The following is a 24,710-nucleotide window of genomic DNA, read 5'->3' as shown; positions in this document are numbered from 1 at the left end:
TTGCTGTAAATAAAAATTGAGTATTTTTAATCTTTTATTCTTTGTACAGAATTGTGTGCAGCAAATTTTTTTTCCAATCACATATTTTGTCAAAATGTTCCAATCAAAAAAGTGACCTTTTATGGGATGATCAATACTGCACTTGAGTAAAGCGGACCTCTCCCCTTCCCCACACAACCAGGAAATTGGAGTGAGCCCTCACGACAAGCCCATTTCAGATCTCATTTCAGTTAGGGGCTAACCCCTTCATTGCTTGGTGGGCTACTCCAGCAGAGAAGGGGTTAAAGTCCTGCTTTAAGGTAGCCATCAACATAAAAAAAATGCAAAGCAACAAACATAAGTCTCTGCCTTTAGATTAAAGCTAAAAGCCAATCTATCTATCTTTGTTTTTGATTTTTTTTTTTTTCCAAAAGGAGAAAGGAAGTTGGGATCGGGGAGTAGGACAGTAAAGTGACTCGATCAGAAAATGGATATCAGAGCTAGTGGCGACACTGCAATCTCCTCCATTTACAAATGTATTTTTGTTTTGTTGGATTTAGCACCATTAATGGAATCTTATGTTTTTATGTTAGCACCTTTTTGCCACCCTAAACCCAGATAGACAATTTTTACAAACTAAAACGTGAAAGAGGAGATATAAAATAATATTACAGGGAATTAAAACTGTATGAGACAGATATCCGTGTGTGTTGCTTAGACGATCATATCTTCGTTCACATCCTCTGCAAAACAGAAATATAGGTGTTAGATATTAACTATAGAAGATATAAATGTTCATCTGTACACCAAAATATGTGCGTTTAATGAGTATAACTATATAAATATATATATATATATTACATTACAATTACATGACGCATTCTTCCTGTGCAATTAAAATTGGATTAGCCTGCATCCTCTCCCTTGAGATGTACCGATGAGTTAAATATACGTAGTAATTTGAAAACATCCATAATTTTTTCAACAGTTAGTAAATTTAGTCTTGTAATATTTTTAACTTAGGGAACTAAAAGCAATCGCAGAGTTATTAACTAAAGTGAGAATTGTTGGAAATTAAAAGTCAGTTTGAAATTTTAGACTAAATTAGCTGAAATTGCTGACCCGGATTACCTTTTTCCAATTCAGTTATTTTAGGCCTCAAATTTGTATTCCCAACAAGTCTTACTTTAGTAAACAACAAGTCTTTAGGAAATCCATGATCTTCTGAGGAATGGTTTAACTACTTCATATAGATTAAAGGGAAAATTAAAACATCCATCAGTACTGTGGTCTTGGTACAGTGCCCCTGTCATTTTAGCCATTGAAGAATATTTATATTCATTTATTACAGCCATGCAATGAAAAACATTGCTGTTTTGCAAAAATGGTAATGTTTTCATTGCAGGTCAATCACACCTTTATTTGCTATCTTCCTGACAGCCACTAGAGGTGCTTCCACTGGAACAACCAAGTTTGACTTGGCCATGTGGCATTTGACTTCCATGAGGGTGTCGAACTTCATCAAATGCTGCTCAGAGGGAAGCAGTAGACTAAATGCTTGCCTATGAGAAGCATTGGGTTGGACGAGAAGGCAATGAAGGCATTTAAGCCATGCCTCCCAGATGACGTAAGGGGAGGAAGAGCAGACAGGAGTACTGAGTAAGTCTCGGCGCTGGAAAATGGTAATTTTTCCCCCCAGAATTTTTTTTTGTTTTTGCAGGTGTAAATCTAAACAGGGCCTCAAATACTAGGATTTCTTGTTTGTATTCCTAACACTATGGCATTCCTTTAAGCTGTTACTTTTTTGTGTTTCAGAAAACTAAGCTTTTATCTATGTATCTATTTTGCCATATCCAGCATTATGGATAAATCAAATAATACCCAATTTGCAAAAAAAGACATCAACTTTGTATTTTACAGCTGTTTTTGATGGTAAATTGATAGTTCTTTATACTTACGGTCCTTGATGCCGAAGCACTTGGCCCATTCATCCAATGCAATGTATTTATCATTGTCGATATCACACTCTTCAAAGAAGCGAGTGGTGCAGTGCTCCATGGGGATCAGAGGCGCACGGAGAGGGGACAGCTCAGTGTGGGAAATGTACCTTTAAATGAGAAATCAGAAGCAAAAGGTCAGTGTGTGGCCGTTACTAAAAACTGGGAAATGTAACAAATTGGATACTACACTCATACCTATGTAAATGTGAATGTATTGAGTAACAGCAAGGAATGCACAATCATGTGCTTTACAAACTTACAAGCATTGTGTATTTATGGACATGGACTAGCAAATTGGTCTGCTTGTTCTCATAGATATCTATTATTATTAGAGAAATAAAAGGGAACTTTGGAACCTACTGTATTAAGGAAAGAACGTTATAAGCAAAAAGTGGTAATGATAAAAGAGGACTGACAATAACTGCGTTTCCTCAAATAGTTTTTTTTTTTTTTTTTTTCTGAAACAATGCCCAGTGTTGTTGGTTTGCTTGTAAAAACTGTGACTTTGGTGCCTCTTTTCTCCTCCGCACTTTCTGCAAAATGTATTATATATAGAGACAATGAGAATTCTAGATTTAACTGTTATTGACACGCTATCAGTTTGTCTAACTGTGGACAATGTTGTATGGTTACAATATAGTACAAATCCAGGCCCCAGTTGGAACACAAACAAAAGTATGCACTTGGAGAGAAATGTACAAAAGGCTTTATTGCATGTTAACACCTGAAACAACATCACACCCTGGGTGGTAGCTATTTACCAAATTAGGGACATTTGTCTCATGGATGAGTTAACTGTTATAGGTTTTGAGGAATTCATCTTCCCTCGCTTTCCTATTCCCCATTTCTGCATTGTTCCATTTTTATTTGACCTCTTCCTGGTTTAATGTTTTTGACCCGTGTTTATTGTTCCTACTAGTTTAAATATGTTGTAAAATGTACATTAATCTGTGTTTGTGTGTTTAATGTTATTGTTCAGATCACATACTGTCAGAGCACTCAACCCTTATAATGCCACAAATGTCATTCACATACACAATTAACAAAATTACCTAATAACCCCTATTAAATGTTATTACAAAGAAAAATGTTTATACATATGTTTATACATTGATAATATGTTTCTTATTTTCTACATAAACTCTCCTTTACGGTATTCACAAAATAAGAAGAATTTAATAAACCTTTATTGGGATCTGGATTTAACACTTCCAACCTTTATGTCTGCTGCTCTCTAGGGTTAATATCCACTGCCTGCTGATTTCTGTACCATGTATATAAAATATTTTTTTCTTCATCTATGATAGATAGATAGATAGATAGATAGATAGATGCATTGTTGCACAATATTGTGCTATATAGTTAATTGTATTGTAGTAATAGATACATTAATAGATTTGCACTGTGCTATAGGCAATCCCTCATTTCTCATTATGTCACTTCTTTAAACATCATGGTCTTTATTTCGCTTGCTTCCAGTAGGGTCTTTTTTAGTTTTATTCCTATTTTCGCATCTTTATCTCCTTTATAAACTGGATAAAACATGGTTTGTCCTTTGTGTTTGGATTTTATTACTGGTATGAAACAAATCACAAGTGAGTATTCAGAGGTGCTTGCTTGGTGAAATACATCCTAAGATAACACTTGTATGTGAAAGTAAATTATTTGTACGGCATCCAAACGGCAAGTGATTGTGTTTATTTCCTGTAACTGGGTTGCTACACAAATAACCTGCATTGATTTTTAGATCTGCCAATTTGCCCGTCTAATACCTCTTTTGCTTATAACACAGCTCATGCTCCTCAACATCTTTGTTTATATAGTTGCGCATAGTGTTTCCCACATTGCCAATGTATGTCTGACTATATTACCTACCCATCAATGGGGTGCTGGTCCAGCTGTCCAAACTGCCAGTGTACAGGGAATATGTACATATTGTAGTTCTTCTCAAAGTCACGAGCCAGCAGTTCCACAGTGTGATCTCCAGCTTCCAAACGCTTCTCGTTTTCATGAATCTTCTTCACCTGTGGTAGATAATAAAATAGATGTGTGGTGGGAGGAATAACAAGTTAATATTACCATGACAATCCAGGAAGAATAAAACAGTTGATTATCTAGACGGACCAGCACCATGTCTACATTGAGAACAATGTTCGGACACATAAATGTGTTGACCATAATCGCATTTATGGTTGCCATAGACTCCAAATCTGGAGCGCCACAATCCCATCTGAATTGTAGGATTTCTGCAAGTATTCTAGAGTTAGATAATCTACTGGTATCGCTACATAATGTCATTACTATTCTTAGTCATTGTCCATTGATGCCTCCACAACTCGACATAGACAGTCTTGCATTTTTTAAATTAGATAGAACTATGGTAATAATTATTTTTTGAAAGAAAAGGCACATAAATTGCTAACATATAATAAAAAGAAAGTATTTGGTTTTAAGTTTTAAAACATAGAATATCTCCAACCCTTATCCTCCATGACAGGATAACATTTATATTATTGTCTATACAATACTCTTCACAGTAAACTCATTCATATGCATACGTTTGTTAGATCTGTTAATAAATTCTTAACTACCTTCAAACATTCTTCCTCCACAATGGACTACTTACCCTCATTTTCTGCTTCTCATTCAGCAGGTTGTTGTTGTCATCGCGTTCATACAAACCAACCAAAACATTCTTTAGCCAGTCACGCATACGCAGGGGGAATTCACTCAACTCAGAGTCGACGCAGGGTGCGATGACTGCAAGTACACAAAAGGGAACAGAATGATTATTTTTTATCTTGAACTTATTCTAATATCATTCCTCATATAAAACCTACTTTGCCACTAGTTAAGCATATCCCTAGAAGTGCAAGTAAGATAACTGTCCAACAGCAAAGATCGTGCTTAATTAAATAATATTGAATTTAATGTAAAATTCGGCTCAGGATTGACATCCCTGATATTAGAGTTAAAATACTGTGTGTGAACAGGGGTAAAGATTGTAGTAAGGCTAAATATGGCAAGAGAGTCTCTACAAAGAGAGGATTTGTTGACTTAGTATAGAGTGAATAACACAGTGCATTTGAAGATCTTTGGTCAAGTCCAATTTAGACTGATGCCCATTTCCCTCCCACATGCCTGCTAAGTATATTTTAAGTGGCAAATAAAATAAATCATTACAATGTGGTTAACATTAAACTACCGGTATGTTAAAAGTGTTCAGTAGGGCAAATCAAAGATAACAGGGTGTCTGTTATAGCTTTTAAAAAGAGACAAAATTTTTTTTTTTTTTTTTTTTGGTGTAATAGGATATGGTGTTAAGGATATGTAGGTGGTCTTTGGTCGAGACAATGGAAATATATCAGAAATAACCCCTATAATTGTTAGGTGAGCATTGATTCTGACCTAGCAAGTGTTAAGTGGTAAAGATTTTCTCACGTTTTGAGGAGTATATGGAAAGGGCTTCAAATGAAAGGGCTGTTACAAACAATAGCCGGTAATATGGGTTTTAACACTAAGGTGATGGTAAACAATTTGACAAGAAATTGAACAAAATGTATGTATAGTAATAATTGCTGTATCATAATTTAATTTAGAACGACACTCAAATACGGGAGAAACACAAATATAAGGACACACATGGGTTTAAAGATACATGGAAAAAGGATATAACTTAAAATAATAAAGAGATATAGTAGTGAGAAATAAGAAAAGACCTCAGTGAGGTACATGGATAAAATATAAATCCACATGGGGATATAATTTTCGGAAAATGGGATAGGATTGGAAATGGTAGCTAAGGTAGTATTATATCACATAAATTGTTACCACATATACTTGCACTAGGAGGGCAATTGTCTGTAGACCAATAAGAAGGGGTATACTTAGACACACACTGAAACAACGATATAACGCAAAGAAGAAAAAAAAAGAGAAAAGAAACACAGTGTATATATACTTTTAATAGTTGATATGAAGTAGTCTCATTAATATATTAACGTGAAAAGTTGATTTGGTTTAAATGATATAAATGATTTATGTCCTTAAAGGGAAATCTTTTTTTTTTTTTTTCTCTCTCTCTACCCTTCGAAGCGATAAAGTGGTGTCCTCTAAGGCGTTTTTTTCTGGGCCCGGTGGTAGGCCCGCCCCTCTTGGTGTAGTGATACTACATTGTTGACGTTGATTTCTATTACTATCGGAAATCTACGGTTAAAATAGAGCAGAAAGAACCACCTTCTCTCTAAATCTAGCTGTATGTTGGATGACCATGTTGGATCTTGTTCGATCCAATTTTAATGTGATGGAGTTTTTTGTTGTCTGTTTTTTTTTTTTTTTTTTGTTTGTTATTCCACGCTCAGAGCTTTTGAATTCATGGACAAAGGAATGGCAAAAAATGACAAGAGTACTTCTATGTGTGGTGACTGGGGGTCTGAATATAATTACACCTGTTTAATTTTCTGATAGACACAGATGTTAAAATTTTTATCTTTAAATGTTCAAGGTTTAAACACGAATAAAAAAAGGAGTAGATTATATGATACCCTTAGTGAACATAATATTCAAGTGGCATTCTTACAGGAAACTCACTGGTTGCAAGATCTTAAACAAAGATGGGGCGGGGTTAAATTTACCAATATTGTACACGCTTCTTTAAGAGACAAGAAAAAAAGAGGAGTTGCAGTCGTCTTTAATAGTAATATTGAATTGGTAATTGAATATATTGAACTAGACCAAGAAGCTAGATATATAATTATTGTATGCGTAATGGATAAAAAGATCTATACCTTAGTAAATGTTTATTTACCGAATGTTGACCCTATGTCAAAATTTGCATCAATAATGGATAGAGTGGATAAAGTATCTAAGGGGTATTTAATAATAGCAGGAGATTTTAACTGTGTGGGAGATCCCATAATGGATAAAACTTATATCTCTGCTACTACAAACGATAAAAGAACTGCTAAACAATCTAAGAAATTAAAAAATATTTGTAAACAATATAACCTTCATGACATATGGAGAGTATTACATCCAACGGATAAAGACTATTCCCATCAATCTTGCGTGCATGGTTCATACGCTCGTATTGATTTTTGTTTATTAGAGGCCAACGCGATACCCTTATGTAAATCAAGTGAAATTAAAGAGAGTCTATGGTCGGATCATAGCCTTATTTTACTAGACTTTGGTAACAAATCCACAAGGGGGTATAATACTTGGAGACTGAATGACGCCCTCATAAATGACCCGAAGAACAAGGAAGAAATAACCCAATTATTAAAATTTTTTTGGTTAGAAAACAACTCATTCGATACTTCGCCTGCAAACAATTGGTGCACACATAAATCAGTTATGCGTGGCTACCTAATTAAATTAGCACATATAATGAGGTCCAAAAATGGGAAGACCCTAACTGATTTATATATTGAGTTTTATAATTTATCTAAATTAAACAAACAAAATCCCGCCGCAGAAACAAAAACTAGGTTAAATGGGTTACAAAAACAAATTAATCTTAAAGTGGAACAAAAAATTCAATTAAATATCCATAAACTAAGACTAAAAAATTACTATACTGGTAATAGAGCCAATAAGAACTTATCTAAAAGACTACGAAATCAGTATGCAAAAAACAGGGTGGAACAACTGACTGATGGCCAAAAGATCTATTCGACACCGGCTGAAATAGGGGACAGATTTAACCAATTCTATGAAGATTTGTATAATCTTAAATTGTCGCCCAATCAAAAAGATATACAAAACTATCTTGCTGCAACCCAGATCCCAAAAGTTACATCGCAGGATCTATTAATGTTAAATAGGATCATCTCGGCTGATGAAGTCAAATTTAAAATAAATAGACTTCCTACTAACAAAACTCCGGGCCCCGATGGCTTCACGAATAAATATTATAAACAAATGCAGTCCCTATTAATTAATCCTCTAACAGAAATGTTCAATCAAATAGCTCTAAACAAATCTTTTCCAACTGAATTACTACAGGCCAAAATTGTTCCGATATTGAAACCTGATAAACCCAGTCACAATCCTAGTAACTACAGACCTATAGCCTTGATTAATGTGGACATGAAGATCTACGCGGCCATTATTGCCGATAGAATTAAGTCTATTGTGGCGACGCTGATCCATCCAGATCAGATAGGGTTTGTGCCGGGTAGGCAAGTATCCAACAATATTAGGAGAATAATTGATACTTTGGATTGGGCTAATAGAAATGGGAGGCCCTTCCTGGCCCTGTCGTTGGATGCTGAGAAAGCTTTCGACAGGGTCGGGTGGGGCTACCTCAGTGAACTCCTTATTGCTTTTGGATTCACTGGCTGGATACATAACGCCATTATGGCCCTATACTCCTCCCCCACTGCTAGAACGGTGGGTCCAAATATTACGGCAGGGTGGTTTGCACTCAAAAATGGTACACGACAGGGTTGTCCTCTTTCCCCCCTGCTGTATATATTGTCTATTGAGCCTTTGGCAATTAATATTAGGAATAATCCCCTAATCCAAGGTGTCCAAACGAACTTGATGGATATTAAGATATCATTATACGCGGATGATGCGTTACTCACTCTTACATCTCCAGAGTCCTCTTTAAAAACGCTAATGAAGGAAATTAAAAGGTCATCCAATTTGTCGAACTTTAAATTAAATGTAACTAAAACCACAGCAATGTTTTTGAATTTCGACAGTGATCTGGTAAACATCTTAACCCATTCTTATCAATTTATATGGACTGATGTGGAATTAAACTACCTGGGACTACTCATAACCGCCAATGTGACAGACATAATGGAGAGGAATATAATGTTTTTCATGAGAAAGATGAACTTCAAACTTAAAAGATGGAAAAATTTAGAAACTTCCTGGCAAGGTAAAATTAATATTATTAATTCATATATTTTGCCTAAATGGCTATTTATGTTCTCTATGATGCCACTTAAAATACCGGGGCCTTGGTTGGCTATGATCCAAGCCAGTTTTAACAATTTTATTTGGAATAACAAAAAACCCAGAACCGCCCAAAAAATCTTAACTAAAAAATTGTCTAATGGTGGATTAAATTACCCTAGTATTACCAATAGTTATTACGCAAATATCATTAGACATATCTATCTTCTTCAGGACCCAGTGCAGGTCCTCGAACCATGGTATATTTTAGAGTCTGAAATGGTGCAAACTGACACATTGCAATTTGCGATGTGGACAGTTACAAATAATTCTTTAACCAATATGTTTAAGAAATCTACGATATTATTTCAAATTTTGGAAGAGTGGATAAAAATTAAGAAAAAACTAAGCCTAACGAATAAGATACCTAAGACATGCACATTAGATATATTGCAAAGCCTTATAAAAGATTTTTCTTTAAAGAACTGGGCTAACGCAGATAAAATTAAGATATCACAAATTATGCAAGGCGATAACATTTTGTCATTTCAGTCCTTAAACGATACTTTTCACATTCCATCTAGAGAAATTTTCACATATTTGCGGATAAAAAACTTTATACACAAAAACGAGCTCAAATCGACGTCCATTTTTGCTAAAAATTTGGAATTTATGTTTAAGTTGCAACCTATCAAAAAGAGCATGTCTGCTGCATCAGCAATGTTGGAATCCCTTAAGGAGTCTCCCTATAGAGTGATCAAGGTTTGGGAACGAGACTTGAAAGTGCAAATCTCGATAGAGGACTGGAACTCTTCTTTAACGCGGGTAAATAAATATATCCACTGTTTAAATCTGTCAGAATGCCACTTCAAAGTTCTCTACAGATGGTATTATACACCTGTTAGAGTAGCCAAAATGTTTCATTCTGTCGAGCCAACTTGTTGGAGATGTGGAAGCCATATAGGCACTTATATACATATTTGGTGGTCATGTCCAGTTGTTAAAGTTCTGTGGTCCTGGGCCTTCAATATTTTTACATCTATGTCCGTAGATAGAATTCCGGAGAATGCCGTTTCGGCTCTTATACATTTGAATTTGCCTTTTGATTCTCAAAAAGAGATATGTCTGGCTATTCATTGTTTAGTCGCTGTTAAAATTATTATTGCGAGAAATTGGAAAATATCTAAGCCGTTTAATAAACGATCACTGATAGAACAAGTAAGGCATCAAATATCAATGGAATATGAAATGATCAAAAACGCGAATGCTACTTCTAGAAAAAACAATTGGTATAGGGAATGGTTAGATAATTACAGTTCACTATTTGGATAATTACCCCATAGAAGGTTATCTTTCAATGCGATTTATACGAGACATATAGATATCTGCTGAAATAGAGAAAGATCGCTTGAACTGAAAATAGAACTCAATAACCCCACTATAGGGAGAAAAGAACATATTTTGATTATGTGCTCTGAGCTGGTGGATTTTTTTTTTTTTTTTTTTTGTGTTGTGCCTTATTGTTGTTACCGTTGTTTTTGTTGTTATGTTAGTACTGATATGCCGGATTATGAGTGAACACTATCTGTATGTTATGCATGTTAAACATAAAAGATCTATGTATTTATTGGATAGATGTGCATATATGCTAAGTATTAATTCCTGCATATTTGATGTATGTCAAAAAAAAAATGAAAAAATGTTTGTCTAATAAAGATTTATTAAAGAAAAAAAATAAAAAGAGACAAATTCATGTTGCTACTACTCTGCCCTCTACTTGTTTCAATCAGATATATAAAATGCTGCAACTAATAGTTGACTACATTAAATAGGCTCTCGAAATAGGGTCACTCAGCTGTCTCCTAAAGCAGTGGACCTCAAATCAATAATCTTACCACGATTTAGGGATTTCTAATAATTCTATGTCAATGGGGCTATTTACATACCGATAAAACAAATTGATTCTACATCAAACACAGTTAATGCAAAATTGCTTGGGTACCAATGACCCAGAGTATCAAATTTTGATGATATTTCAGCTGCTTTGTTCAAAGAATTTGAGTAGTATATATAAAGTATCTTGATGGGTCGATATACCTGCTCCATGTTTACACATTTGCAAGAATGTCATATGTAAATAGTTTTTTATTTTTCACTAGCTCTGCTGTATTGTTGAGGATTGTGATATTTGAAGGTCTGAAGATATGAGGAGATAGATGGGGTAGTAATGCATTGTGTATTATGGTGCCACAAGGATATCAGGAGGCTGAATGAGAATAGGGAGGTAGATATTTACATTTAACTTAGGAAACGTAAGACTCATAAGGACTGACTGCCAGAACAGATGTTTGTTCTAGCATGCTTGGCTGTTACAGAGAGCTCATTGTAAAAAAAAAAAAATATTCTATTCTTCCAACCACTGATGCTCTCAGAGAGAACCCAATTATAGACAAATTATCCACGAATTGCTGTTCAGGCATTATTATACCTACAGGACCTGAACAAAGCTCTTTCAAGACATAAGTGCAGGCCAGGACATATCTGTGTACCTAAGGAATTAGGCCCCAAGGTTGGCCTCTCCAAGCTTTGGTTTTGTTGAATGAAAGAGACGAGCCAGCAAGAATGCGACAGCTCACGTAATGCAGCTGGAAAAATACATATTCCCCATGGGAATTCCACATGCTTAAACCAGTCAGAGAAGCACGATAACCCCTGGGGCATGATAAAATGATGACAGTGGAAAATCTAAGTATGTCTGTGCATGCTGAAGATAATTTGTTTTAGCTTGTACTTTTTATTTTTGTGTCATTATTAACTATTACTTTAATTTATAGTCCATACTTTTTCTTAGATTTGTACGAGTCATTCCGAGTGCTGGTTTGCTTTGTTCTAGCTTACTATCATCAGGTATACACTCATCTGAAATTGTAGATCAAATCTCCCTTAAAGTGTCTGCATACTATTTCATCCGATTCCCAGCAACTAACGCAACCAACTGGGTTTAAAAAGTGAACAGCGCAGCCAGGGGGCTGTCACAAAGTTGGTGCAATTATAATGAAATTGGGTTGTTCACACGTGGTTTATTACTGCACACAGTATACTATTCATTTCTTATAAGGCACTGAATAATCTTTGCTCCTATGTGTTAGCAGATAAATTTAGTTCTATGATTATATTTGCCTGTATTTGCCTGCCTGGTACAGAACAGTAGTAGTAGTAGAAGTAGGAATACCCTGAAATGGCAATAAGAGTATACAGAGAAACAGGACTTTCTATGTTTATGCACTATATTAAAAGCACTGAACAATTCCAGCCCCTCTTATATCTCTTCACTGATCCAGAGGTATGCCCCTCCTCGTACCCTCCGCTCTGCCCGCGACCACCTCCTGACCGCTGCACGCACCCGTACGGCCAACTCACGCTTGCAGGACCTCTCACGGGCGGCTCCTCTCCTATGGAATAACTTGCCTACTGCCATCAGACTCTCCCCTAGTCTTCAATCATTTAAGAAGGGCCTTAAAACCCATCTCTTCAGGAGAGCGTATGGCCTCCCAGAGTAATCTCTCCCTTACATACCTGTCTCTTGCTCTCCTATGGGATAGTGCTTTGCTCTCTCCTCCAGCTCTGCTTCACTCCTACTTGATATTTCCTATCCTAATGTTTCTAATACCCCACCTCCTATAGACTGTAAGCTCATTTGAGCAGGGTCCTCTTCAACCTATTATTCCTGTAAGTTTTCTTGTAATTGTCTTATTTATTGTTACATCCCCCCTCTCAAAATATTGTAAAGCGCTACGGAATCTGTTGGCGCTATATAAATGGCAATAATAATAATAATAATAATAATAATATAAATCCACAGACAGACCAACATGATCAGTATGTTTTGTAGGTTTAGACATGTTTTGTATCTCTCTTATTATGTACACTCTGTTCCCTTTGTATTCCCTTTCTATTCATATATCATACAATTTAGAGGAATTAATATCAATAGGAGAAGTTTAGGAGAAGTACATGACAAACTAGGGGGACGTTTTACTGGAATTGTACAGGTGACCAGAAAAAGGAGGTGCACCCAAAAAAGGGTGTTACCATGTGCACTGGGATGATACACAGACTTGCCAGCTCTGCTGAATATCTCTGGCAATGGCAGAAACCCAGTAAGGCATAACTGGAGTCCAAAACCAGTATTGTTCAGGCAGGACCAGGGCTGTTTGGGGGTATGGTATTTCTCATGTTACTCACATTTGCATGGTCCAATGTAATCCAGGTGCAACTTGTGACCCTTCTTGGTTCCCTCTAGAGTACATTTGGTGGCAAAGAAGTGGCAGGAAGAGTCATAAGTCTTGTTGTCAGTGCCACAGACCTAGATATGATAGGTTAAGAAACATGAAGGTATTATAAAAATGAATAATCGAATAACTGTGGAATTACTTGTACAACTGTATAATACATGTGTTTTAATAGGAATAGCCTGTCCCTCATCTAGAACGTTTCATAATGAACAGGCAACCACTGGTTCCACAGCTGCTCCATACTATATTTCCCTTTAACTCTGTGACATGGACATAAACATACAGATATATTGAACTATTATTGACACTTGTGTTAATCACAGTTGTGACAGAGAACCATATGAATAGACTACAACAACCAAATAAAGCTATATAGCTTGTTCCTTGAAATGTACATGCTCGGTTAGTCTGTTGCTGTTGACTGGTACATGTATCAAATAGTATGCAGCTTTAAAAGAAATTCCTTCATTCCACATACTTGCATCGCCATGAATGTATGGTCCTACCTTCTCAAACTCTCCAACACTGGCTGGGCAAGTTGAGGGGTCCTGGCAAACACACAATGGGGTGTTGCTCTCATCCACTTCACACACCTTGCCGTGCTTGCAGTGATGGTTTAGGCATGGATCTATAAAATATAAAACGTGTTGGTTGAAATCTAGAAGGCTAATCAGGCAGCTTCCCAGAAGTTAATGTTTTAGGACTATCATAAAAGGCATGGCCTATTGGTAACTTGTCTTGGTATAATTTAAACTTTTTCAGTCTTGTCCATATCCCATATAAGAAGCACTTACGGTCACTTACGGTCAGTTTGCCAGTTAGATCTCATTTTGACATCTAAATCACAGATTACTCTAATTTACATAATAATAATAAAGTAGATGGCAATATATTTTTTATAAATATACATTTCCCTAAGGGTCTGCTTATTATAAAATGCATGGCTTTCTTTAACCAAAAAGGTTTAACAGGCATGTTCTATGGATTGTACATACTGTGCATCAGTGGTTATTAATTTCAGGGTCCATCTGCTATTTTACAGGGCTTATTGTGAGAATTCAAAGTGAATATCAAAGTTAAGGTCAAATTAGCCGAAATGGAAGAATTTTCTTTAGTTTGGTTTTGCTTTGAATCCACTTTTCTCATAGTATTCAGGCCACTGGTAACTTTCCGCAATAAGTGATTAACTGTAGCACACTTTGAAAAAATGTAATGAAATGGTTTCCCATTATTTATTTTAGTATGTATTATATTACAAAACTGGGACACTAAACTAATTTTACTTATTCCTGAAAAAAAGTCACTACAATAGTGCCATATACATAAATATTTGGAACTATTTTTTTAAAGGTTTTAATAGAGAAAAATAGAAAATAGATCATGAAAGTCAATATATAAAGAAATAGTAAAATAGCCAAAGCAACAGAAGAGGCCTTTATCTCAGAGGAGTCTAAAATTAAACAAAAAAGGGCCAGTGGGTACATATTTTGGTTCTGCTCCTTAAAAGATTTCTTTTATAATCGGCTATTGCTGCCTTTTTTATTTTAATCTGTAACGCCATGTTTTTATCTGTGCACGTATTTAATAAAGTTACATCATTTTGAATAGTTGGGATTTTGTTATACATACTTTCGGGGACGTATTCCTCTTCCTCAATTGCTTCATCAAACTCCCCAACCTCCACCTGTACAGGGTTGGCTCCTACAGGTTCCTGCAAATATAAAGGGCATAAGTGTTCCACAATTCTTTTAAAAAATATCAGAGACAAGAAGAGTATCTATATAGTCTTACTTCGGTCACAACATCTTCTATCACCTCTTCCTCTTCTGGCAGAGCATCCTGCTGCTGTTTGAAAGAATAAATCCATGTTATGAAACATTGTAGTAACACTAACAACCTCTTCATATAGAAAAAGAAGGTGTACTCACAGGTGCAGCTAGTGCTTTGCCAGCCAGGCACAGGACGAAGAAAACCCAGACTTTCATTCTGGTGTTGGACCTGTGGGTAAATTGATAGAAAAAATTAATCCTAACACAAAAAAAAAGAAATGCCACAAAGAAACACAAATATGTGCATGTTTTTATAACATAATCCTGGCTGCTCTTTATTTGCCAAGTAGTTTCGTATTTTCTTCATTAATGAAAATGCACAACTAAGCTATATAAACTTGAACACTTTAGCCATAAATATGATGGGATAAAAATCTCAGACGATACCTGGTCTCTGCACAAACTGATATTTTGAAACAAATGAGGAATAAGGTACAGTCAAAGGAAGCCTCGTTTTTATTTTTGCTTAATTAAATTATTATAAGTAATTAGTATGACAGAAAGCCGCCGTGTTTTTCTTTGAAATTTGAAATGTGATGAACATTTAAACCAGGCTTCTCCAATCTCCGGCCCTCCAGATGTTGCTGAACTACAACTCCCATGATTCTATGAATGAAATAGATAGGCTGAGAATCATGGGAGTTGTAGTTCAGCAACATCTGGAGGGCTGGAGTTTGTGGAAGCCTGATTTAAATCAATGTAAACGAAGGCCAAGGGAGAAGTATAAATAAAACTCCATAACCAGAATAGATTCGCTCTAGAACAGTATAAATTTATAGAGACACTCTAAGCACCACTACACTACAGTTTAAAGGGATACTAAAGGGACCAAAACAACTTTGGCTTAAGGAAGCAGTTTTGGTGTATAAATCATGCCTCTATAGTCACGGAGTTAAATCACTGTGTTTATACAACTTCAGTCACACCTCCCTGCATGTGACTTGCAAAGCCTTCCTAAACACTTCCTGTAAGGAGAGATCTAATGTTTAAACTTGCTTCATTGCATATTCTGTTTAATTTCGAATATCTCATCCTTTGCTCTGTCAGTTGTCACTAGACCCTGCAGGAGTCTCCTTTGTGCGGTTAAAGGTAAATTTACAGTGCAGATGATAAAGTGAGTTAATATTTGAAATTGAAACACCCTTTTTTTCAAGTGCAGGAGCGTGATCTATGCATCAAAACCATGCCATTAAGCTGAACCTGTGTTGGTGCTTATAATGTCCCTTTTTTATTTAATGGGGTGCAAAGATCTGTCTCTGTAAACTCTCCATAAGGTCACCTCTAGTGAGCCAGCCACTAGCGGTCCTTATTTGTGTGGTCCTGCAATCTTTGCAGGGCCGACGTTCTGTGTTGTCATAGTCTCCATTGTATGCATCCCTACCAATGCCTCCTAAGGGGGAAGCATTTGATTGGCTGAGATCATCTGTGATGATGATCTTATTCAGGGGTTAAGCAGCGGCTGCCACAAGACCGGTGCAGCAATGGACTAAAGGTCGTTTAATCCAAATCGCCTCTAGATCATGTTTGTATTCCTAACATAAGAGTGTTCCTTTAGCCCTGCATCGATAGAGACACAAATTAATCTGTTTTGATATTCCACTGATTGTTCAAAAAGTTATAGTTAAAAAATGAATCCAAATAATGATACCTTGTACATATTTAGAAAGAACATGCAGCTCAATCTATTAAAACTTTTTTTTTCTGGTGTGTTTTTTTAGCAGCAAAGTTATACCAGAACTGATATTCATTAACTAGCATAACTTTGCTGTGATTCCAGTTAATAAAGAGTACCAACCAGAGCGAATCCATAGGAATCATAGAAACTGCAAGCAAATTTGGTATTCACTATATGTCATAACTGCTTCATGTGCTCATAAACCAAATTCGATGACTCTCATAGATATGCAGCAGAAAAAATATTGCTGTTGTATTGTAATAATGCATCAATGATCCATTGGTTAAAATTGGAATTAAAAGCAAAGACTATATCTGTATAAGTGATTGTGTTTCCTAAAGAAATCTGTGCCAGTTAACTGTACTGCCTATACACCCTGTCAAAGAGTGTGTACTGCCAGCTTCCTTAATTTTATTTGCTCATGGCAAGCCTTGTGTCTCTGGACAACGTCTGCGTTGAGGTCACTCAAAGAACATTCTACTTTGAAGAGCATCTAGGTGGAAAAATACTGCTAGTTCTGGCAGCTGTGTGTACTCTTTCCCATTTCATCCATTCTCCATTGATGCTGAGGGTTTCTGTTTTGTTTAGATGCAATTTGGCAGTAAATACATAGGTTGCGGTAAGAACAAGGAAATAACCAAGATTATCCAATCACATTAGATCAGAGCGCTAAACTATATTTGCTAACCAAGGGGTTTATTCATTTAACAGGAAATTGTGGAGAATATATAAATGAGGGGCTGGATTCTAATACTAAAATTTATTTAACTCCTGTTATGGGGTAGCAGTTCTCCCATTGACTTCTATGTGAATAATGTTTATTTCATTAAAGAGAGATTTGTCACCTTTGTAACATAATATAATTCATAGTATTACCATGTATGCCTTAAAGGGGCAGACTAAGCACCATAACCACTACAGCTCAGTGTAGTGGCTATTGTGGAAAGAGTCTACAAGTGCCATCTTATGGTTTTTTTTTTTTGTTTTTTTTGTCTTAGCATTTTGTAGTTGTTTGACAATTTTTTCCCCAACACCCAGAGCCTTCACCCTTTCCTTCAGAATCTATTATGGAACCTTAAATACCATACCAAGTATTGTGTTTGTTATTAAACAACAAACATTTTGAAATGACCCTTAGACAACCATCTCCTTCAATTCACTAATTAAACTATTAATGGAACGTATGGGAAGACAAGATTTAAAAGGCATATTCACTTAATTAAGACCATACAATTGACCATTTTTTTTATATAAATATTTAATTGCTTGTGTTTTATACACCGTTAATGTTTTCATATATAATAATTAATATTGCTATGTTGTGTGTGAGATTGTTTATTGCATATAAGAATGGTACTGTTTCATTATGAATATGCTAATGGTTGTGCTGTTATTCCCCTATTTGTTTTCTGTTTTCCCCCTTTTCATTTAAAATATTTGTATATTAATATTTTTAAACACTTTCAATAAATAACATTTGATACTGTAACTATTACTGTAATCTAACTAAATGATCGGTATGGTAGTATGGCTACAGAATTGATAAAGTGTCGTTTTTTAGACCAAACCCTTTAGTTCCTCTTTTAAGTCTGATATTAATTTTTTTCCAGGGAACGCAAAATGTTTTCTATTTATGAAAGTATTGCAAAGCTCCAAATGACTAAATCTCATCATAATGTGTTAGCAGAAATAAATTTGCTAAAAAAATTGTTTAAATAATAATAATTTATAAGCAGACATTCTCTTCATTTGATGGCCCAGTCAGGAAAGTCAGCCTAGTTCCACCAATGTCTACTTTGGCTTTAGAGCCGTTCTTGTTCAGAAACTCTAGATTTATCCAGGGATTGTTACTAAACTTACTGCATCACCTCACCAATAATTTCCAGATAACGTGTGACCTAAATCTTATCATGGGACTATCATCTGGGACTGAGAGGCACACATTTCTCTCTCTATAAGATTTGATGGACCTCTCCCTACCACTAGCTCACTACTGTCTGATAACACCCAGAATTTTATGGAATGATTCAAATCCCTGTACATGAGCAAAAGTACTTGAACCTTATGTGTGTTTTGGTTGGAGGGTTGTGAAGAGGAACCGTGTCCTGCAGCAAACAAACTTTAGCTCTTCATGATCTCAGTGCAAGAGGAAAAAACAAGTTTATTTCAGTAGAGTAAACTTATGCTCATGAAAAGAGACTTATTCCTGATGGTAGCAGATGTCTGGAAATACTTAGCTTTGCACACTCCTTGGATAAAGAAACACACATTACCTTGCTTCATCATGGAAGAAGAAGCATATGAAATGATTAACTCGTTCTTAATATCCTGCTCAGATGGAGTGTTCATTATAGGCTTCTACATGGCACAGCCTTTATTGGCTTAACAAATAATTCGTGGAAATTTATTTTTCTACTGGTAGATGAATTAACTTTTCCCTAATTGCATCCTGGAATACCCAGATTCATGGGTGAGGCAGGTTTGCTCATATTGGGTGCCCACTTATATAGGGATATGCTTACCTAAGTAATATATAATTACAATATAAAAATATACTCACTTCCAAGCTACCACTCTTTATATAGACATTTGAATTGGGATCTCTTACTTTGTTAACAGACATAAGTTGAAGCAGCCTTGATTTGTTAAGACATTTAGCTTTATCATTTAAATTGACTTGTTATATGCATGTCAAGCAATATCACAAACAATTTAATTATACTTGGCTTGCCATGGTTGTTGTAAGCTGCTATCACATCTCTTTTGGGTGAAAAACGTTGTATGTAGCTGCCCACAGACAGGACATGCGTAGCCTTACCACTATGCTGAAGGAATGGCAGTAACGGGAAGGTCAATAAAACAAAGTGACCCCAAGTCATGCCTGGCACGGAAACTGTACTCTAACTCTATCAGTCGAGCTAAATAGCTAGTAGTGTCCCAGAAAAATATTTTTACTTGTTTATCTTACATTTCTATACATGCGCTTGCACACCCACTCTAGTGTAAACACATGCATCCACAAAAAGGCAAATAGATCTATATTTTGGGGATAACCGAACTGTAAAGATTCGTTGTAAGAATTATTTACTTTTGAACAAGTTAGAGTGTTTAATTTAGTAACCCAAAAGTAAAACGTGCTCCTCCTCCTTTTTTGTATGATAAGATTTACACAGGGTTTGCATAGGAAACTATTTACATATTTTATAAAAACTAGATGGAAATGATCCCTGCATTAAATATGTATATATTACATTTATCCAATAAACCAATGCCTATTTTTCGGATTATTAGAAGCACAAATAGTAATAATAAAAAAAGTATTAATGTTAAATGATGCCTTGTGTTTTTGGTCTGCCATCCTCCATTTAGATTTAAATCTTTCTAGTTCCCCACACTCATCCAGATGAGGTCCATTTGTTTTTGTTACATCTTCCTCTCATGCAAGGAAGCAAGAAATGTAATTTGAACTATAGCCCATTAAACGTTCACCTGCAAAACATCTTTGGACACAAACCAGAATAGAGAGGCGCTGTAATCCCAGCTGTCATGGACAACACCTCCCAAGATGGTCAGACAAGCATTAGTTGGCTGAGCACTGAACATTATGGTAATTGTATTAGATAAGAAATGGACCAACTGTGGTTGTCTTTCCCATGGCACATATTAGAATGTCCAAATAATATTGTTGCAACAGCCAGATTCTGTTTTTATGTGCCTCAGAAAAGCAGCTTTAGAGGTAAGTTAAAAGTGTTATGGAAACCACAAAAATAAATCCATCAATAGGAAAGAGCAAATTGTCTATATATTGCTCAAGATCTTAAAGGTACACTTTAGGCACTGTATCTGCTTCATCCCCTGGTACCATAATTTCATTCAGCATTAAACAGTTTTTAAAGTTTTCATCTGTGCTGCTTTGGCTAATGAGAAAGTATTAGCCTGAGCAGCAATGGGCAGCTGTGATTGGTTTGAGAATGTCAACTGACTGCTTTTAGCCATCAGAGCTAAAGAAAGTGTGTAATCTCTGCCTTAGCCACACCTCCAGAAGGGGCTGGACTGTTAGTGTCCAGGGACCCTTATTTAGTGCTAAATTGCTCTAAAATGGTTTAACCCTGAATGGAGGGACAGCGTCAGGCGACTACAGGCACTATAACCAATTCTACGAGATGTCAACAATGATATTTAATAATAGATGCCAGCTAGCATAGTATAGAAATCCTTGTGCAATGGCTATTTTGGAAACTTGCATGTTCTAGTTTTCGGAAGCATTTCACAAGGCTTTAACTATACAGTAAACAGCTAATCAGCTTGCCAGGTAAATGGTATTAAAATGTCACCTGCTCTACACAAGGAACAGGAAATGTATAAGTGAATGTTTAAACAGATCTCAAAAACATTCATTTACGGTTTCAATATACATTACAATATATATACTTATATTTCTTCTACTGTTTTTTTAAGCACCATTTTCAGGTGCCATATCAGCTTTAAAAAAGACACTAAAGTCACCCACACCACTTCATCTCAATGAATTGTAGCCGGTGCAGTGGCTCTGTCCTTTTAACCTTGCAATGCTTTTCTATGGGGAGGCTTGGATACATGTGCAGCAGTCGCTAAGCATGCATATCATATCAATGCACTTGTATTAGTAGTATTAGATTGGCAATCACTGAGGGAGGTGCAGAGGTGAGCAGTAAAACTTACATTTTATTCATTTTTATTGGAAAAAAGGGGGAGGGGGAAACATGAATATAACTAGAGACAGGGGAACTATAGTATCAGGAATACAGGCTGAGCACACCCCAGTTTTACATTGTGCAGAAAAGAGGAATAGTTTTTTGAGCTTCTGATGTACGTTGATTTCCAAGGAAAAGCAGAGGTTAACTATTCTATTTAATTTAAAAAAGAAACTAAATCGATTTAAAAAAAAATTAAACACAGACCATTTTCTCAAACATCACTGTCCAGAGGGATGGATTTCATATTAATAATGTGGAAGTGTACACTGTACACATTATCAATCAGATCAATCAGATGGAACGTCCAGGTAAGCAGCTTGGTCTGCAGTTTAGTTAGATGCAGCAATAACCAAACTATTTATGTATATAAAAACAAATTAAACTGGCAGTGCAAAACTAGCATTAGTTGTTACTTGCATCCCAGTCACTATTTTGGTGTGGAGTGCCAGGGAGGTTCGCAGTCTCTCTGACACTCCTCTTTCCCATAATTATCCCCTTTGTGCAAAGGGCACTATCTCTCTCAACTCCAAGCCTCATAATTCCCTTCAACCCAGGTATCAATGCAATGCTCAGGTAAACTAGTAGCAAATAAGCAACACTGCTTAATTTCCAGTTAATTTGGCTATTTTAAAAAACTTTTAGTACTGCGTTACTGATTAGTTATTACTTATCCATTATCCATTACGTGATACTCTATCAAAGGATGGCCAAATGTGGCTTTACAACTGATCTACTACAATTCCTGTGATGCTCAGCCAAAGCAATTTTTGGCTGGCCAAGTTTTGTGGGAGAAGTAGTAGAACAGACAGATATTTTTAAAGGAGGTTTCACAGTTATAGGCATAGATCTTCACAGGTCTTCCATATACAGACTTACAGAGTTTACCAGCATGCATTTTTTCTTTCAGACTACTTAACATCTGTTGTTTGGCAATATGGTCTTGTTCCACTTAGGGGCTATGTGCATGCACTTTTATGGGACAGCAAACATGTTATGATTGAGTCACGACTATTTGCATAATATGCCAGTGTGTGCCTTTACAATCCTATGCTTATTACAGGTCTTATTCTACTAGGCAAATTATTTGTTACCACCTTTATATTGGGAGGGGAGAGGTTAGGGGCTGAATCTGCATATTCTGCCCAAATACCCTAACCATATAGCTCCCTCAGTTGTGGCGACTTGCCACGGTGCACTGCCAATCTTTTAGTAGAATATGCACTCAACACCATGCAATATTGTCATTTCAAAGATCATCTTTGCGGAATCAATCTATCCATTTATTTATTGATTTATCTATTGATCTATATATCGATCTATTGATCTATCTTTCTATTTATCTAATGTATGTACTTATTTTTAATTTATTATTTTCTGCAAAATGTCTGCAAATAATGTGTTACAGAAAAGGTCACTGGGTATCGCTTGGCTACTCCGTTGTTATTTGGAAAATATAAACAAATGGGCAAAATAAACATCTCAAAAAACAATAGTCCCTGCTGTCAGAAGTTTTGTTCAGAACATCCCCTGTCTGGGTGCTGAAAGGCTGTGATGATCACCCTGTAGGACAGGACCTGCCTGCGTTCCCATAGCAACAAGCATTCCTCATGGCCTGAGTAATGCGAGAGGGTAGGCAGGCATGGGCGGGGTTAGGCTCAGTAACTTTGAAAAGTTTTTTTCTATCCCACATAATATCACCCCCCCTTCTTTCTTTTCTTCAATCCCACCCATCCCCCACTTTTTGCTTATGTGGCAGACAATGGATGCACTAGCCCTTTTCCCTTGCTAGGGGGATCTGCCACGCACAGGCAAACAGATTAATGTCATAAGTAACATCTTGATGTTGCCACAGACATCTGTGTCCCATTAAACAATTCAAATATCCAACTTGTTACCAAGCTAATCATTGTAATTTATTCATCACTCATCTATTGTTATGCACAGGGAATTAATGGTCCAGAACAGATTATAAATAGCTAGTATTTAATTACAATTTTGAGGAATATACTTTTTATGCACATGCAAACTATCTGCCATGTAATGTGCCTGCTCCCTGTTTGCCTTAAAGCTAGTGTATTTGTTCTTTGTAATTATTCTAGTGTAATAGTAATTTCTTATTTAAAAGTCATCACCATTTATCGTTCCTAATTACTGCTTGCCATACCACTTCTGCTGGAAAGCTAATTCAGGTATCAACTACCAGATGCAAAGCATGTATGGTAAACCATCACATGAGCCTACATTAGATTGTTTGTCTTGACCATTACATTAACCTACTGGACGCTAATTTGAGAGGAGTGGAAATGCTAGGAGATTGGGAGTTCAAAATGTATGTAATTTGAACATTTTGTGTCACTGGGACACATTTTGTTCTATGTATACTTTGTGTCCATGCTATTTTATGGTGTTCTTGTAATTATACTTTCATCTTCCATAACTCTTGTAATTATCTTCCATAACTCACCTTACAATTATTAACAATTATTACCAACCAAGATCTCTTATACTTTTAATGGGTGAAAAATATTATTAATTAATATATACTGTTTAAATGGCATCCTTAAATTCTGTAGAAATCTATTAAAATATATAAAATAACTTGTGTTTAAAAAGAATACCCACTATACAGTGTATGTGTGTGTTTGTATATAATTATGTGTGTGGGCGTGCGTGCGTGTGTTGCTGAAGTTTGAGAACTTCAGTAAATATATTCTCAATTGGATTATTGAAATTCCAACATCCGCAGTGTATTTACAGCTGTCTTTACAGTTCTATTCTACCATCAAACAACACTTCTAAGTGACAAATCACACAAGCCAGAGAGACATAAAGTGTCCCTCCAGCCATACAGGTATATAACGTCAATCTCTGTAGTTTAATATTTATGATTACCTACCAAAGCTATATGTCTGTCTATATATTATCAATAAAAGAAAATGAACCTCACGGGTACATGGATCATATTCATAACAAGATTCTGAATTATCTCTGTAAACTGTAGCAATACTCTCATACAATGTATACTTGTTATACATTGCCCAAATCTTCGATTCCATTTTGATATATATCTGTATATTTAGCAATAATTTAGTTACACGAAGTGACGGATAGAAAATAAAAGAACCCTTTGTGTACCTGGAGATTACATTAGAATATTTTTAAAGAAAAATGCAATTTCATACCTCGGGAACAGAGTAGAGAGAGCTTCAGGCTCCTGGTAGGTCTGAAGAAATCTGAAGGGTATAGAATAAGTGAGCAGTCAACAGAAATAGGATGGGTGGGTCTCA

The 24,710-nt window shown here is 35.9% G+C and overlaps 1 protein-coding gene across 1 annotated transcript; it reads right to left on the bottom strand.

Moving 5' to 3' along the window:
• On the bottom strand, positions 1–24,710 carry SPARC (secreted protein acidic and cysteine rich). The gene is made up of 10 exons (XM_063447858.1): positions 24,606–24,710; positions 15,112–15,181; positions 14,975–15,028; positions 14,813–14,894; positions 13,690–13,811; positions 13,134–13,254; positions 4,606–4,739; positions 3,855–4,003; positions 1,938–2,086; positions 1–722 (listed from the first exon to the last, which is right to left on the bottom strand). Exons 2-10 carry the CDS (start codon positions 15,166–15,168, stop codon positions 694–696), a joined length of 897 nt encoding a protein of 298 aa, XP_063303928.1. The 5' UTR covers positions 15,169–15,181; positions 24,606–24,710; the 3' UTR covers positions 1–693.

Source organism: Pelobates fuscus, chromosome 3 (genome assembly GCF_036172605.1).
Source record: "Pelobates fuscus isolate aPelFus1 chromosome 3, aPelFus1.pri, whole genome shotgun sequence".
In the NCBI taxonomy this organism is placed as follows: Eukaryota; Metazoa; Chordata; class Amphibia; order Anura; family Pelobatidae; genus Pelobates; species Pelobates fuscus.
The sequence above is the reverse complement of the archived record's forward strand: the minus strand, read 5'-3'. Positions and strand labels throughout refer to the sequence as shown.

Excerpts from the sequence above, each read along its gene's own strand:
- SPARC (XM_063447858.1), bottom strand. The coding sequence starts at position 15,168 with ATGAAAGTCTGGGTTTTCTTCGTCCTGTGCCTGGCTGGCAAAGCACTA. Across the intron at positions 15,029-15,111 it reads GCAAAGCACTAGCTGCACCT|CAGCAGGATGCTCTGCCAGA; the intron begins GTGAGTACACCT and ends TCTTTCAAACAG. Across the intron at positions 4,004-4,605 it reads ATGAGAAGCAGAAAATGAGG|GTGAAGAAGATTCATGAAAA; the intron begins GTAAGTAGTCCA and ends TATCTACCACAG.